At 53.5% G+C, this 17,526-nt stretch overlaps 1 protein-coding gene across 1 annotated transcript; it reads right to left on the reverse strand.

Moving 5' to 3' along the window:
- Window positions 1-9,841: 9,841 nt before the first annotated feature.
- Window positions 9,842-14,207, reverse strand: CDEST_12141 (Putative nucleotide-diphospho-sugar transferase). Its single transcript, XM_062928297.1, has 4 exons — window positions 13,064-14,207; window positions 12,061-12,915; window positions 11,683-11,977; window positions 9,842-11,622 (listed from the first exon to the last, which is right to left on the reverse strand). The coding sequence occupies exons 1-4, from the start codon at window positions 13,147-13,149 to the stop codon at window positions 11,350-11,352; spliced, it is 1,509 nt and encodes a 502-aa protein (XP_062784348.1). The 5' UTR covers window positions 13,150-14,207; the 3' UTR covers window positions 9,842-11,349.
- Between the last annotated feature and the right edge of the window lie 3,319 nt (window positions 14,208-17,526).

A 17,526-nucleotide genomic window follows, 5' to 3' on the forward strand; every position in this document is an offset into this window, starting at 1 on the left:
TACTGTCCTTTCACGCTGCTTGGGAAGTTGTTTTCTTGTATCGGCGACACTGGGATGTCACTTTTCCTTTCGATGGAAAGGGGCCGAGATGCTGATCGTTGTTGAAGTAAAGAAAACGGTGTTTATTGGGTGTTCGACTGGTCTATGTCAGCTGTTTTGTTTCTTCATTCTTCAACAGCGTCTCCTGGATCGACTAGCGAGACGCAGTGCGACCATGATATATGAAGGGCTCACCTGCTCCCGTATCGAACAAGATACCCACATGTTGGTGACTCTAGCGAGGAAGCCCACTTGACCTTTGACTTGAAGCGTTGTGAATGTTTGTGATTTTGCCTTGAATTCCGCAAGAGACACTGGAGAGAGAAGCACAGAGAGTTCCGTTGCCTCAAACAAACTATACACACGGATGAGATGTGGAAGTATGGCACTGCCCCAGAAGACATATGCTTTCCTTCGATCTCCTTATCATATTGGCATCCTCATCTTCAACTACCCCTATAATACAGTTCGATTCCAGATATAGCCAATCTGACCAGGCCAACCGCACTTTCGCGGTACAAGGCCACGGAGCAAACATCCTTTTCATGTAGAGGCAAGCCAATCCATGCTCACGGCAGATCTTTGCACGGTTTGCGACAGCATTACAGGCTACGTAGACGGTAAAAAATGCATGCTCCGGAATGCAGCCCACCGGCTCCCTGAATGACGGGCACCTTGTCCTCGTCGACGAGCACAAGACGGATTAACAAAAAATCAGGGGTTGGAACAGATACTCGAGATGGAAATGTTCCAAGGTTCCCGGAAGAGAAGGCAGCACATACCAGCCGAAAGTTGTCTTTTGCTCGCAGACTTACAAGAGCAATCTAGTAAACGTCGAATGTTACAAAGCATCGATGCCGACCACTTCTCGTCCCAACTGCGAAATCTAGATTCGCAGAAAGTCAATGTCGTCCAGGGCCATGGCTGACCACGAAACTTTAAAGCGCATTCTGGTGAGGATGGCAGAGTTCGCTACCAACGACCCCTTACCAACCCCCGTCATGGGCCACAACCCCAACGAAACTCTGCCACCTTCCCAACACCCGCGAGCACTCGATGATCGGATCTCAAAGGATCGTTGATGCCAAGGGAAACCAGGCACCTTATTTCGGAGCCTCGGGGCCCTAAGCGCCGCAGCAGACGGCCCGTCGTATCGGGAAATCCAGCGTTGGTCGGCCACCGACTGGACCGAGGATGCTCACTTCTCGTTGAGCGCATAACCCATCGAACATATGCGGCATGCCGTGTTCGCCGTCCCAGGAACACGGTCCCGGTTGCCCATGGTGAATGGGGTATCTCGTCCGCCCGCCACTGCGCTCAGTGGATTCGGACCGATGCCCCGGGGTTCCACGGATTGGTGGTGACGCGGGCATCTCTCCTCACCCACGCACGCCAACGACACCAGAAACCCGGACGGAGACAACTCGCGAGCCACACGACACACCACTGCCGACCTGAGGGTAGATTTAGGTGGAGGCGAGGAAAACGGTCCGTTTAAACTCTCTTTGACCTGGCATGGACAGGCTTCGCTCTTCTCGCTACATCGCCTCCTGAGCTTCACATGCAGTTGTGTGCGTGCGATACTTACATGGTCCGAGTGAGGCATTTTGTCCATTCGCCATTCGGGACCGGTAAGCAGGCTTTTGGCAAGAGAGGCGGCGTTGCAAGACTCGCCAGGAATCGGTTCAGCGTCACGCCGACGTTGCGCCTGTCTCGCCGGGCCCGTCGAACTCAGTCGGTTGGGTTAATGCAAGCCCTCATGCAGGCGGAGCACGCCACAAACAGTCAAGGAAGACGTTGGGAGACCCTGTATCGATGCAAGCTTGGCTTGCATATTCAAAACACACAGCGAAATCTACAGCAGCAGCAGCAGCAGCAGCAGCAGATAGCATAAGCCCTCGTTCACCAATGTCATTGCAGTAGTCGAACAAAGGAAGAAAGAAGAGAAAGAGGAACATGTGAAAGATCGACAGCGGCTCAACTCGCTCGCCCACAAGAAAAATCAAAACACCAATACTTTACGACACCTTCCCAATTCGCACTCGGTGATGCAAAACTTCTACCTCGCCTCTCACCCTACGCATCACCTTGTGTAGCCAAAGCACATGCCATTTTCACAAGACGAGACGGAAGAATAGGCACACTACTTACACACACGCTTAAAGCGCACAACAAGACAGACTGGCAGCGGTGGCAAGCAACAGAAAGTCTGTGTGTTTTCCCGCCCACTCTCTAGCTACGCCCGCGGTCGCGCGTCGACCAGAAAAACGCAGCCTTCGAATCAAAGACATGCATATATCACTCTGCCTTAGCCTACAACGCCGTCAAACATCAAGAGCCTAGACGTAGCAACTCCAACTCTGCAGTCCCACTGTCCAAGGCAACGCCGGCATCATCTGGAGCCCGTCACGAATGTTGCTCTGTAGGTAGCCAGGTCAAAGACTCCCCGTAGCATCGTGCATCTATCTCCCAGTCACCAATTTCGGAAGTCATTTCGGGAGACGTTCGGCAGAGAAAGCCAAAGATCTCGGTACTGCTTCTTTTTTGCACCGAAGAAAAAAAGTTGTCCGGTATCGTGTGGCCATGCGCATGTGACCCCAACTCGGGAGCCATGAGCCATAAGATGTTGCCTCTCCTTAGCCTCGCACCTTGGCTAGCTCACCAAGCCTGCGAGATGGCCCAGAACTCGTAATGGATATTGTCTGGCGAGCAGTCACATCTTACACTCGTAGACACAAAGGCACATGCTCCCGAATGCCCCTCCTTTTGATCTGACCACCGATCCACCCAGGCCTGCTTTTCGTGCCTCGCCATCGCATGGAAGTCCGAGTGTAGTGGACACACTCAAAAGGCCCTAGGGGTTGGTCCTGCAAGAAATTCTGCATCATGTACGCCCAGACCTGGTCTGGCTTCATTGCGAGGTCGTCGCCTACAGACACACACACACCCGTGGCCTCTCTTTCGTGGGGCAGTAGAAAAGCAAGCCTTCGTCATTCGAGGTTCGAGGACGACTACGATGTACATACCTCCCCCCGAACTTGCGTTTGTGGTGGGAGGGGAGGGGAGGGGTCGTAGTGGGCCTTGCTCCTTGGCTATCTTGGTTGATAGACTAGCACCATGGGGCTCGGAGCATACATAGTCTGGCTTGGAGTGGCGGGGGCGTGGTCTCATCATCCGTCTGCGGACTGACAGGGAGGAGGGGAAGGAGGGGTCCTGTCCATTTTCTGTCTTCTTTCCTTTTTTTCGTCAGTTCTTCAGCGCTCGTCAGTTCCGCTCTTCGGCCAGGCCTCGGCCGGTCTTTGACCCTAGTGGGGAGCTTCTGGGGGGGGGGGGGGGGGGGGTTGATTCCATAAACCCCGTTCCTTGGTGCGAAATGCGAAAGAGTTGCTTCAATTAACCCCTCAGCCAGAAAACGAATAAAAATAAGCGGCGCACGCCGCAGCCGCGACGAAAATCCGCGCCGCGGGGGTCATTTGGTTGCTCAGACCATGACCGGGTCATGTCTTCCAATGTCGCCAATGACTTTGCTTTCGCGACGCAACCCGGTTCATTACGTTGCAGGTTGAGGCTCAGTTATCGTTGTGCATTACATCGTAGTAGGTCATGAGAAATGGGCCGAAAACATTATGGCCCCCATTTGCCAACAAAGACGGCTGAAAAAATCCCGTCAATTGTGGATATTCACATGAAATGGGTGTGAACAATCGGCATGGGTCTCCACAAGGTGGCCTTTTTTCTTACTATTCTTCTTCTTTCGTAATGAGGCTCCCATCATCATGTTGATGATAACTATTGATCATTCGGCTTGGGTAGTATGCGCGGAGGCCTAGACGAACATTAACGCAGTTGTACCGAGACATCATGCATGGCAACCAAAGAAGACAGGTTGACGACGCGCCCCGATCTGCAACTTGTTTCTGGCACTGACTAGTAGGCATGTTGATCTCTGCCGACAATCTCAACAATTTCAGTATCGAATCATTCATTCAACATCTGGTTGACGGCTGGCGAGGCATTTAGTCCGTCTCATGCGCAGCTGCTGCACGACTGCACGCTCCTAGGTCGAGGTCGAAGAACCTTGGCATCGATGGGACGAAGGCACCGTCGATGCTGCAAGGTGAATTCCGGGGCATTCCCTGAATCAGTGAGGGGGATACATCACGAGTACTGGGCTCGTACCTCGAATGGGACAGGAATTCGTTGGTTGCAAGGGCCCTGGCCGTTACCAGATACTGCAAGCCTCCTTCAGCTTAACGTGCGGATAGTCAGCGATAACGAGCACCCGAAAGGGTAACCCATCTAGCTGCCATGCAGCTAGCGACAAAACAATCGAACAGGCCGAATTAACGGGCCAAGGACAAGTCAGCACCACTTGCCACATCTTCCCGCGCTTGTTGGTCTCTTGTGCTTACGCATGCGATGCCAGCCAGGACTCCCGAACGGCTTGCAACTCTGTGCAAGAATTGGGGGCCCTGGGCCGTATTGAGATACCCGTGCAAGCAACACAAACTCAAGCGATCAGTCGGGTGACTGCCATCAGACGAGAACATGGCGTCGTGGACTTGCTTACGATATAGACACCCTTGCGGCGATATGCAATATTCTTCAACGGCTCGCCAACGCCGAAGATGCTTGTGTGGATCGAAGGATTGCTGACGGCTAGTTGAGAGTTGGATTATCTTCGCCATTGTTGGTTCCGGGCCCTTTGAACCTGCATGATGCTGTGAGTCGAGCTTGCAGCGAACCAGGAAGGGCGAGTGGGTTTCCACTCTTGGACCGGGATATTTTCGAGATGTAGCTCTGCCAATCCCCCCATTTCCGTGGTTGTCGTGGCCGTTGTTCTCCATCAGCCTGTCGTTGGCAAGCACATGGGCCCTTAGATATCCTGGTCATTGAAGAAGAGCTGGCCCGTTCGATGTCGTGACGGAATGGTGCTATCCTGCGGGGTTGGCTGGGCTCGGAAGAGGGGGGGGATCCATAAGGAAATGCCCATCCACCCCCTCCTCCGAGCCAGGGTCCCTCGAATCGACGCGAGGGCGGGAAGATCGTGAGCCTGTCCATCCGGGCTTGCGACGGACAGAGTTTGCGGAGAGCAGCTCGCTGACAGGCAGGTATGGCATAGTGCACGACACTACAGGCGCGAGACGCGGCCTGGATCGCCCGAGGTGCTTCCCCGGCGGATCTCGGGGTGCGAGCATGAACGGTTGCGATGCAAGTTGATGTCAACCATGTGCTGTGCAGCCGCAGATCCAGTGTCACGAAATGGACCCTAGACATCAGAGACCAAATCGCGTGTCCATTTACGACGTTTTCGGACTCGTTGCCGTGTCCAACAAAGCAAGAGGTGTCTACAGCGTGTCTCTGGCGAGAGAGATCACAGTTCCAACAGAAATGAAGCGCCGTTTGGATACAACCATTCCCATGCTGTGTACAGTAATGGCACCCGGCTCCGTCCGTAGTTCGGTACACGTCGGTCGAGACGGGACAGGCGGGACGACGCTGGTCCACCTCTCGACCCCACCGATGCTCGGCCATGATCAGCCTCGGTGCTCTGGGCGTGCGGAGGATCGTGACGAGGTTCAGGGCTAGGGTTTCAAGACAGACTTGGAGTTCAAGCCGAAGCTGGAGCAGGAGCAGGAGCAGGAGCAGGAGCTGCTGACCTGGGATTCATGTAGTCACCCGTGTTGTGAGGTTGAAAGTGACGTTGCTCAAGCTGGGGACATGCTATCGGAAGGTGATATCCTAGATTTGGCGCAGTCGAATAGAGACCCGAGGCACACAAGGTGTTGAAGTGAGGCAAGGTAAGGGCATGACGACTCGAAGGCGTTTGGTTTTCACTATTCGTGCTTAGGCTTTTGACAAATAACCTGCCAGACCCAATTGCATTGCAACATCGTAAACGCAGAGCCTCTCGAGCCATCCATGTCGCCGGCCCCCAATGTCGAACTTCGAATTGAATCAACAAGCGCAGGTGAATGTCTTGCGGGCAACAGTCTTGCTGGCTAGCAAAGTGAGGTCAACGGGGGCCGTATCTGGCTGAACGTGTCCAAAGCTGACAAGAGAGTGTACAAGACGGGCCGGGAATAGCCCCTCATCCACGCATGAGCTTGAGGCGTATGTATTCCGGACGGCTCTGGGCGAAGTATCGACAGCCGAGATGGGCAGCGCCACCAGAGATACCGCAACGGGGGCAGTACCCGACAAGTACATTCCCATTCCCATGCTCTTTTCCACATATCGTCTGGAATGGGAACGGCATGGTGCTGTTGGGTAGCATAGGCTGGCTACCCCACCCCTCCGTCTGTGACAATGCTGATTCGCATGGATGGTGCAGACGCAGGTCCGACAGGAAGAGGACAAGCGCGATAGCAAGCAGGGATGGGTTGCATCGGGGTCACCACGTCGTCGTCTTGGCCTGTGTCGCCTATCCAACAGGAACATTCAAGACAAGAGAGAGGCCCCGATGCCTCAAAACAGAAACCAGTCCGCAGTAGCAGCAACAGTAACAGGGGTAGAATCATGACATGGCGGAGGACAGAGGCGTGCAGGATGACATGATGTGATGTTGAGACAGAGAGCTGAGATATGACTGTTAGGATGGAGAGAGAGAGAGAGAGAGAGAGAGGGATTGCACATTTCGACATGCGCGGCCCATGGGTGCTGTACAAGACTATTTTGTTGTGCTGTGCATGTATCCGTACGACTGTTCAAAATGCGTCGTCGCTTGGTGTCAGCCTTTCGTCTGTGCGATAGACAACGACAGCGGACGGGATGTCGACATGAAGGTCCGTGGTTTGTTCACTTGGCATTTTGAGATGGAAACTAAAGTAAAAGCCTTTCGCTGGTTGGTGGGCGAGAACAGACGACCAGACGACCAGACGACCAGACGAGACGAGGGTCCCTTGGGTGGCGTTGTGGTACGGAAGGAAAAGAAAGAGGGGGAGAGGAGAAGGAAGATGGTTAAAAAAAAAAAAGGTACATGGCTGGTTCGCGGATCTACAGCGGCCGCCTGTGCGTTTAGATAACGGCAAGTACCTCATGTGTGCCCCAATCCTGCCCCGCATGGCGCTTTACCCCCCTGCCGCCAGGAATGTCTTCGAAAAATGGCAAGTGCCCCCAGCTGCTTAGCCTAGGTACACACTTCGTACGGACAACTTCCTTTCCTTCCTGTCTGAGACGGCCTGCTCTTGCTTTCCCTGGCTCTTCCAAGATGGGAGGGAGTAGGTATCTATGTACAAAGCATGTACGTAAGAAGGTATTGATAAATGCATGTGCGCTTCTGTTTTTCTCAATCAACCAAAATAGAGATGTGACTTAAACATGGATTTGAAAGTACACATCTGCAATACCTCCCTATTTACTAAAGTGCACATCGTTGTTAAGGAAGGAGCTGTCGCTTCAGGCTTCTGTTTCTATCTACCTGATTGCCTAGGTATTTTGTTCCGTTTGTCTAGGAAGAGCGGATGGTCAGAGTTCCCAGATCGTCGCGGGCATCTTTGTTCCAATTTCCACCCGACGGCTTAAAAACTCGTCATAGGAGTCAGCCTGAAGGACGATGACAGGGTATGCCATGACATGCTAGCGGCCGTGCGGGTGCGCAGGGCAGGGTGTGACCCCATCGTCCCATCGAACAACCGCCAGTGGCCGCGGCAGCTTATCATTGCACGGCCATTTCGGCTTCTTGTTGCTGCTACGAAGCACAGGCATAAGCATCGCCAGCCAGCCAGTTAGCCTAACAGAACCAAGCACAGAAACGAATAACACTACAGGCACCCTGTAGACGCCAAAGAGGGGAGAGAATCGTCTTGTCACCATCGCCATTGAATCCACACTTTCCGACGCGCTGTAGTCGCTTGTCGTCCACCATCGCAAGGCCCGTTCGCCAGATGCTCTCCGCTATCAGCTTGCGCCGTCTCTCTTGACACACTTCAAAGGCCCAAAAAAGAAAACAGCCCATCGTCACTGTCGTCCGTACAGGCCCGCAACATTCACGGCCTTTCTTCCGTGGGCTCTTGCTTGCCGTCATACCTAACACGTCTTGACTCGTGCCGTCGCATTGGTTCGCTCGCCGTCACCTCACGTTGGAAAAGGTGGCACCCTCACTTGGAGAAGAGGGACGAATACTGGAGGGGAGGGCCAACAAGCCTCTCCATTCGCTGAAATCTTTGCCAGAGATGACTTTTTTTCATCGCAGCATGCATCCGTCAATCTCACTCGTCAGACCCAATTCCGATAGCCCTCCACACACGTTAGAGAGAGATACAGCCTCTGGCATGGGCCAACACGTTGCAGACCCTCGATGCACCCGTTGTCTAGGATAATTATGTTTCCATGCTCGAGACCTTGCGACTCACGCGACTCAGACACGATGATAACAATACCATGCTATTATATAGTAGTGTCTGCCCACTCCTCTGCAGCCCGCCAACTCGGCCCACAAGATCCCAACATACATCCGGAACCACAAGTGGCGTCTCACCATGGAGGCATGTAGGCCTCTGTCATGTTCGGTCTTTCGCCGCAGTCAGATACTTGGCTACAGTTTGGCGAGTCCTTTTCGGTCCATCTCCACATTACCCTGACTTCCCCTCCCTTCCGATGCTAAGCAGGTTTGAAGGCTCGAGGCACGTCGTATCATGTCGTGCATCTCTGCATCTCACAGCCCCCGTCCCGACGTGGAGATGTCTAGCATACACTACCTTGTGCCCCATATAAGAGGAGTCGAGAACAGAGATCCATCGTATTCTCGTTCAGTACGAAACACCACGGGATTCAGACACAGGCTCATCTATGTCATCAGGAACACTCTTTTCGTCCACTTGCAGCTTTGACAGGGCCAGGGGTCCGAGGGAGGGGGAGGGGGAGGGGCAGCCAGCCAGGCCTTGTATCAAACATGGGAAACACAAAGGTGGGCTGCTCGATAAAGTGAACAAGGCCACAGGGCATGATCCCCCAACTTCGAGAAAGCTGCCAAGCTCACATGTTGACCTCGCACTTCGAGTCCGAACCCTCCGATTAGGCCGCTGGTTATAGCCACTTGGCCCAGTCTCACCCATCCACACATCACGACTCAAACTCACGATCGGAGCAATCATTCACTGACAGGTACCGCGGTGGGACGCTTTCGATATCGCCCCCTTAACGTTAAGGATTTCCGCCCACCGTCTTCCTCCGTGCATAGCCATTCACGACCCAATTTCTCTCGCCTTTGCGGGGGTTTTATGTATCCCCAAACTACTGATTCACCTGCCTGCGGCCCTCGTTAAGTGTGGAGATCTTTGAGAATGTTAGTTCGCCATGCTAACCGTTCTGATCGAGCCAAGTCTCGAACCGTTCGACGAACTAGTAGGGATGGAGGGTGTGAGATATCTCCACAGCGACGACGACGACGACCACCACCACCACCACAGAAAGAATACGTTCACACACAGTACATATTTTCACGAGGTTGGTCCATTCAGTATACTCACGAGCCCGGAATGAGACAAGAGGGGCGTGTGCAGCACAACATGAGAACACCATGGCAGCACATGGTCACTATCAAGGCTAAAAAATGAGAAGGAGAACACTACCACCACGACGATGAGTCGCAGCGCTGTCCATTTTCGTTTCCTCGGCCCACCATCCTAGAACGAGCATTCACGGCAATCCACGACGAAAGAGACGCCAACCGGCCACTCCTTATGTCCTCCCAGAGCCGCGTTTTTGTCGTTCAGCCTGTGGCACCCACCCTCCTCCTTCACAGTCTAGCAAAAAATTCCTCCAAACCCAAAGAGAGTACGATATCAATCACACGCGCCTGCACACACACACACACACACACACACACACACTAGCAAAGGCGCTATAATGACTCCGTAATAGAGGCGTGTGAACATGGCACAGCCTCTTTCCCATCATCCAACTTTCTACGAAAAGCCCAAGTAAGCCCAGCCTGGCCCGCCGGAGAATTAGCGACAGCATGACCGGACCCCTTCGCATACCTTGGCCCTGTCGTGTAACCGGGGCGTCGACCCTCGAGAGTAAGAGGCACACTCAGCTATCGCGGGTTCCCCGGAAACTGGTTATTGGGGCCAACGTTGACGGCATACGAGAATGCAAACCAGTCAGCTGCTGTGTAACAGACAGGCCACGCGCTCGGATGCTTGCTTTTTCCCCCCTTCCTTCCCTTTCCTGGGAATCTGGCCCCCCAACGATCGGACTAGTCGATCCCCCAGTTCTTCTAGACGCAGGGCCGTTCTATTCCCCATTGGCTCGGTCACTCGTTGCTTCTTTCTTGAAGATACACCCTTGCGGCATCGTCATCAACGTCAGGAATTCAGGAAACCCCCAGTACAGGCACGGATGGTCTCGTCACCACAAGCAGAATGAGCTCCCGTGGCAGCGAATATAACGACGGTAGGGACCAAGTAACAAATCTCATGATTATGGTTTCTATAGACAGTTTTGCCAAAACGTCACCACCGCCACCTTAATTCGAACAATGTTCCTATGGGGAAACATGCTTTCTTTTTCTTCAGTCTATGGAAAGCCCTTTTTCTTTGTTTGGGTGGAAACAGAAAATAGTGGTAAAGACCAACTGTCTAATGCTGCTGCGCCCCCTCCCCTCTGTCTTCCTCCAATATCGCAATGGTTCAGAATCAGAATGCCGCCGCTCTTTGGGATTATCATCGAAGAAGGAAAAGAAGAAGAAGCTTGCTTGCCTGCCCGCCTGCCGCGCGATGCCCTTCCCGACCATTCTTTTGTTTTTCCCCTCGAGAACAGAATGAAAAATGAGAAAAATCACAAGCAGCCAATCCACCCATCCACCCCCATTTTGGATTGTTTTGGATAGAAAAAAGACTCAAATATGGAAAGGTTCCGGGGAAATCAACGTATCCCTAAAAGCGATAGAGAAATCCCGGCCTGCCTATCCTCGCCCATGCTGTCGATTCAAATGCCATTGATGGTTGTAACTCGACACAAAAAATTTCTCTGTGCTGTGGTTCCGTTTTCCGTATGCGATCGATCGTTTGTCCGTCGTAAAGTGGAGTAATGAACAACAACAAAGCTTTTTCTGCCTCCAAAATCCGATTGGTTGGTGGTTTTGTTTTCCGGGGAAAAAAAAGAAGAAAGAAAAATGAAGAGTCGAAAAAGGACAATGATGGGCGCAGCCAGGGAGTCTGGCTGGCCACTAAACAAAATACCTCCCTTTCCCCTTTTTTCAGGGGAAAGCATAGAGTACCGCCCGGCCAGAGTCCCGTTTCACCTCTGGCGATAATTCCATTCGTTGCAAATTCATAATTCGTAAGTTCTGTGGCCGCTAGGATGCTAATCTGAGGGATGCTCCAAGAGCGAGAAGGTGACGTGCGGAGCCTTAATGTCCTTGGCAGGGAATGTGTTCATCCGCACAGTCTGAGGCCTTCGCGGCTCGGTAGCGGGGCGGTGCCAGTCAGAGACCTTCTCGGTCATCTGACGCTCGTGGCGGTAGCGAACAAGGTCCTGGCCACCAGGAGGGGTAGTCAGGCTCATGGCTCGCTTGGGACGAGGGGTCAGACGGATGTCGTCGTTGGTGTCACCGTCGGCTCTGCTGCCCCAGGACGTCTGTGGTCAAGTGTTAGCTTGGCTGTTCTAGAAAGGGCTTAGCCAACACCATCCACTTACCATCTTCAGAGTCGACAAGGCGTACAGCTTGATGATGCCGTGAGCATAGCCGAAAAGGATGGACACAGGCAGGAAGACAAGGTCGCTTGGGTTGCGGCGGAACAGACCCATGAGCTTGACGACCTTGGTGAAGCCGAAGACAAAGATGATCTGAGCCCAAAGCGCCTGCCTGCGGCTCTCCGCGTCCCACTCAGCAGTGCCCTTCCACAGTGCGAGGATGATGAGGGGGTCGAAAAGAAAAGCCAAGGAGGTGAAGGTCGCAATGTGGAGAGCGTAAGTGCACCAAGGCTGTTGACTGTTTTTGTCAAATGTTAGTATGTCGAAGACGCGTACTAGTCAGGCGCAAAGTGGCGCAGAAAGTTATGGGGGATTACTCACGTAAGAACGTATCTCTCTCGGACAAGGCTGGTCCAGTTGCTGCGCCAGTTGCTACGAGCCCATCGGGAGCATTGGTAGAGGAACTTGGTGCTGTTCTCCAGGGTGGTCTCGAGCTCACATTCCGTCTCGTACTGGATCCAGGTTTTCCACTGATGGCTGACAAGCCAGCGGGTGACGAAGTTGTCGTCGTCGGCGTTGAGGATGTACTTGCCCCACTTCTCGGTCTTGAAACCCTCGAGGAAGTCGTGGCTGGAGAGAATCTCAGATCGGTAGGCGCCGGTTCTGCCCGACATGCAAGAAGTGCCGCCATCGATGTTGTGAGTGGCAGAGATCTCAAAGTTGCGTCTCTCGATGTAAGCAGCACCCAGCCAGTTGAAGATTCGGGTGGACATCGGGCCCTCCCAGACGCGCTTGACTCTCTGGCAAGTGCCGACGCCGCCAATCTTGGGGTCCTCAAAGGGAGCGAGAATCCAGGGCATCAGAGTCGAGGGCCAAGTGACATCATCGTCAGCCATGATGGTGATCTTGGTGGTAACCTTAGGTAAGGCCTCGCAGACCTGAAGACGTTTGTTGGCGATCGGGGTGGAGTAGACCTGGACATTGGGATGGGGGAGGCTTCTGGCAAGCTTCTCCAGGGCGGCATGCTTCTCAGTGGTGGTGACGAGCATCAGGACGCGGGGTTTGCAGGTGATGATGCTGAGCAGAGAAGGACGAAGCTCCTCGAAGACGTTGTGGATGGTGGGAATGATGACAGTCACGTCATCGGAAGTGAAGGTCGGCTTGGCAGGGATGGGCTTGGACTTGTAAACCCAATGGCTGACACAGTGAACGAAAAGGCGAGTGTATCGATGAAGCCTGGCCAAGAATATCAGATATTGCGCTTACAAGAGTGTAGAATATTAAAAACAATAAAAACCCTCCACCCTTTTTTTTTCTTTTCTTTATGAGAAATGGTAGTCGTGGTAGGTATCTCAGTAAAGGAAAGAAGAAAATGGTGGCTTACCAAAGAGCGATGAAGAGGTACATCCAGGCGCTGGTAGACCAGCCAAAGCCGATATTGGGCCAGAAGAGATCCATGACGGCCACCATGGTGATGAGTTTCTGCAGGTTGTGTGTTTTTGTGTGAAGTTTGTGAGGTTCCGAAGCAGGAATCGTGATGTGTTGCGAAGGGGGGGAGCAGACTAGGGAACCCAATGAGACCGCGATGGGGAAATTCGCGGGCAAATTTGTTGGTGCTGGTGCTGGTGCTGGTGCTGGTGCTGGTGATGGTGAGAAGGAGGGTTGAAAGACGAAGTTGGTTGGGTCTGGAGAAGAAAAGATTCTTCAAGATCCAAGGTGGCAAGCGAGCTGCAGGTCCTTCCTTAGCGTGCCTTCCTTTCTTGCGAACAAGTCGTCCTGGTGAATTTCTCTAGGAGCCTTGCAGCTTCCTCGTGTCGCCCTCGACGAATAAGTGTTGGTTGATTCCAGATGAAACCCGTCCACTTTGGCTCGAGTACGGAGGCAACTTTCGGTAGTCTCAAGACGGTACCTCCCCCTAAAAAGGTCAAGTAGAAGTGAGAGATCTGGGCGATGTCAACAGCCGCTATATGTTACCCTCAAGGTATTACGCTTGTAGGTCACCAGCAGTGTAGGATGTCTGTCGAGGTTCTCAGGGCGAGTCGTGGACTCGATGACTCGAATGTCTGTAAGTGTGTGTCGTCGTGCAGCTTTCTAAGCCTCAACTTGATGCACTTCCTGTCTCTCTCTCTCTCCTAAAGTCGCTTCTTTCTGTCTGTGTAGAAAGACCCTAACGATCGATGTCGTGGACCGGGCAGTCAGAGCGCTTTGTCTGCGTCCGCCGTCGTCTGTGGTATCAAAGAGTGACACGGGCAAGAGGGGGGACCAACACCCAGGCCGCGTGTGTGGGATGTTGGAAGAAGATTCCAGGGGGGGGCAGGGAGAGAGGGGGAAGGCTCAAACAAAGTATTATACAGAGAGGAAAGACGGCAATGGGAACTCAAGCCATTAAGCGGACCAATTGGTCTTTTTAAAAACAAAAGTGACCCAAGAGAAGAAGTGATGATGAGGTCGTCCGAGGCGGGCAGAGTCGTCCTGGGGCGAGGGACAAGGATATATACGTAGCCAGATATGGTGGAGGGCAGGCAGGCGGGCAGGCAGGCAGGCAGGCATGGGTTGTTTAGTTTAGAGATGCGCCCATGCATCGAGACGGCCATGGTGGGTGGTCCCATCTAAACAAGGTCAAAGTACTCGATGGGTATGACATGGATGGGGACGTGTCTGTTGCTATGTAATGGATGGAAGGTCTTTGCGACCCGTCCAAGATTGTGGTGTAAAGAATGCACGCCGACGGACGGACGGGTCTTGAAGGTACTTTGTCTAAACTGGCACCTGCTTGCTCGTTCAGTGTGCTTTCTTAGCTACACCACACTCTCGCAGATACACATGCATCACGTTCATCTGTAAGGGTATTGGGGCAGACGAGGGGCGGGGGATAGAGGGGGGTGGATGGCGGTTGTATCGGGGTCGGAGAAGAGGAGGGGGCGTGTGGAGTATGGGAGTGTGGGCGTGTTGACGGCATGGGCGTGGGTGTGTGTGCCAGTTGTAGAATCGAAAAAAATAGGATGAAGAGGAGAAAGGACAAAAAAGATGACAAGCAAAGAGGCGTTGAATCGACACCTCCTACATATACCCCAGCCATGGCATGGCTCCAGGAGTACAAGAGGAGTACTTGCGCGTACTTGGGGGGTTAGACTCCACCGGCGCGACCCAAGTATCTCACTCTCCATCTTTCGCCCACCACTCTCAGTTGCTTCTGCCGCCCGCTGTTGCGCCTACACTACAAGTACACAAAGTACACACGCCTGCTTCCGCTGCCTCTTGTCTCTAACACGGGCTGGATTGACAACCGGCTGGGCATGGGACGGGGCCCCTGTGGGTGTGGATGGGGTCCAGAGGCTGGCTTTTGGTGGCTCCGTGTTAGGACGACGCTTCTTTAGCAAGCAGTCAGATGCATAGCCTGCTATGGCCCATGGGCCGAGAGGCAGATCAATCAATGTCTTCTGTGGATGCATCGCATCGGCCTGGCATCAGCACTTGCGACGAATAGCGCCGCAATATCTTCTCGGAGTCGCATCGACTCATCCCCCAACTCAATGCGCCGTCGATTGTCGATAAAGGACAGGTCGACAATATGGATATCAGAAAGGCTCGGGTAGGGAGGGGGGCATCTGTTGCCCTGCTCTCCACTTCCCTTATTTCCTGACTGATTCCGGACTTCTTGTGCGATACGGTCCATGATGGTCAATGTCCCCTCCGACCTCGACCCTTGGACCGAAACGACTAAGCAGTCAGTCAGAGGCGGCTGGAGACACGGACACTGGTCGCTTGCCCTTTCCTCTCCTCCTCTTCTTGGCCCCATTGCACTATGGACGGCGACTGGGGAAACGCGAATCACAGGGCGGAGACGATCTGATCTGGTGGAGAGGGGAGTGAAACGACCGCAGCCTGTGGAGGCTGTAGGGAGGGTACGGCTTGAAGAACAGCATACATACCTAGTAGAGAGAAGAGAGGGGGAGGAGGAGTACAAACGCACAAGCCTAAGAGGCGACAAGAAGCGGCAAGAGAGGCTAGCACCTTTCTTCCCTTTGGATGGATAATACTTGCAAGAGCCTAGTGTAACGCGCGAATAACGCCATACCCTGCGCGCTAGGGAGGGTCTTTTTTTTGCCTTGGTTGGCCAACCCTTCTCCATCATCCATGGTTGAGCGGCTAGTTGATGTGGAAAATGGCAGCACGGCGAGATTTGGAGATCCACTGCTCGGGTGGGCAGATTCCATCATTCGTTTGAGTACGACCGGCCATCTGCACATCCAGAGACAAAAGGTGGGGAGCATTAGATGCAGGTCTGGGGGGCTGCTGGCGACTGGGACCAGGTGCAAAGAGAGAGCTTTCCGTCAGTGGTCTTGGCCTGAAGAGTCGCAATGCGCGAAGGGCGGCCGACAAGGGCTCGGCGGAAAAAGTCTAGGCGAGGTCGATTCAACGGCCCGGCGAATTCGAGATGGCCGCAAGCCGGCGAAAGCAAGGGGAGGGGGGACCAGCCCAGACGGGAGACAAGAGGATAGGATTTGACAGCGGTAGTAGCAGCTAATCAGCAACCTGGCGTCCATCAGCAACAGCAACAAATACCACGATGGCAAAAGAATGAGTGAGTGGTGGTACCTTAGGTAGCCGCAGGCCGACGGAATGCTGGGAGGGGTAAAATCTTGATAAATTGGGGAACGGCTGTCTTTAGTCTCTCGGCATGAAAACATGAACCCAGTTTTGAAATAATAAAAATAATACAGGTAGGTCGGCTTGCCGTCAACACGCACTGACGAGAGACCCTGGCATGGCCTGGGCCGTTGTAGAGTCCCCGGTTTTCGCATCTGACAAACGGACGGCCAGCGTGGAGTTGAATCGAGCGGAAGAACAAGCATTAATGCTGCTTGTTGTGGGTATATCCATTGTCCAGTGGGGAAACCAGACCAGACTCGGACAAGCATACGCAGCCAGGCCAGAAGAAGGTGAACTCACTCACACTCTCTAGCTACGACTGCTACAGGCGTCTCCTGTTGGCGGCTGTTGCTCAGCTTCTGCCTTCTGCCGCTTGCTGGGATTTGATTTCGTGAATGGCACCAAGCAAGACTTGTTTCTTGGAACTGCTGGTAGCCCCCCCTGACTGATTCATTCAAGACGTCGTTCGTCTCGGGCGCCGGTCTGCTCGATTGCTGCTATCCGGAGCAACGCAACCGAAGGCAAGCTCTGGGTGGTGTGCCATTGTATGCTCAGATGATTCTGATATCTGATGGACGGTGCAGGTAGAAGAGTGACAGACGCAGTGCCGTTGCTCTGCACTCAGTCTGACCTGCCACATTGCGACGACAGGACCGACAGGGTTGACGGTCCATGATGCTCCTGATCCTTGCCAGACTTGGTCGGGGCGGATGCCGTTTTCGTGATGATAACGGCCCCGCGGTTAGTTTTCGCAAAGAGGCGCGAATATTTCCCGTAGCCTGTAGATCCTTCTCATTGGGGTTGAATGAATTGGCCCAACAGAGCTTGCGTAGGTTGGTCCCGGCAAGCGAAGAGCCACTTGGGCAGGCCCCATGCTGCGTTGTCTTACGCAGTGAGCGCGCTCAGTTGCGGAGCGAGTGCTAGGGTGGTGGAGATTACGCATACAGTCTCCATCAATCATCAAGCCCGTCGTCGTCTTTCTCCCGTCTCAGTCAGTTCTGGTGGGCGACGGGGTGGGGGAGACTGAAGATTGCTTGTCGCCGGATTCCAGACCGGATGTGATGCACAGACACTTGTGGCACACTCACCCACAACTCCCCCGTGCCGGCCGAGAGTGAGTGCGCAGCAAGGCCGGGAATCTTTTGCTCAAAGCATGTGAGTTGTGTGCGAAGGCTTCGTTACGAGAAGAACGAG

This window comes from Colletotrichum destructivum, chromosome 8 (assembly GCF_034447905.1).
Source record: "Colletotrichum destructivum chromosome 8, complete sequence".
Classification (NCBI taxonomy): Eukaryota; Fungi; Ascomycota; class Sordariomycetes; order Glomerellales; family Glomerellaceae; genus Colletotrichum; species Colletotrichum destructivum.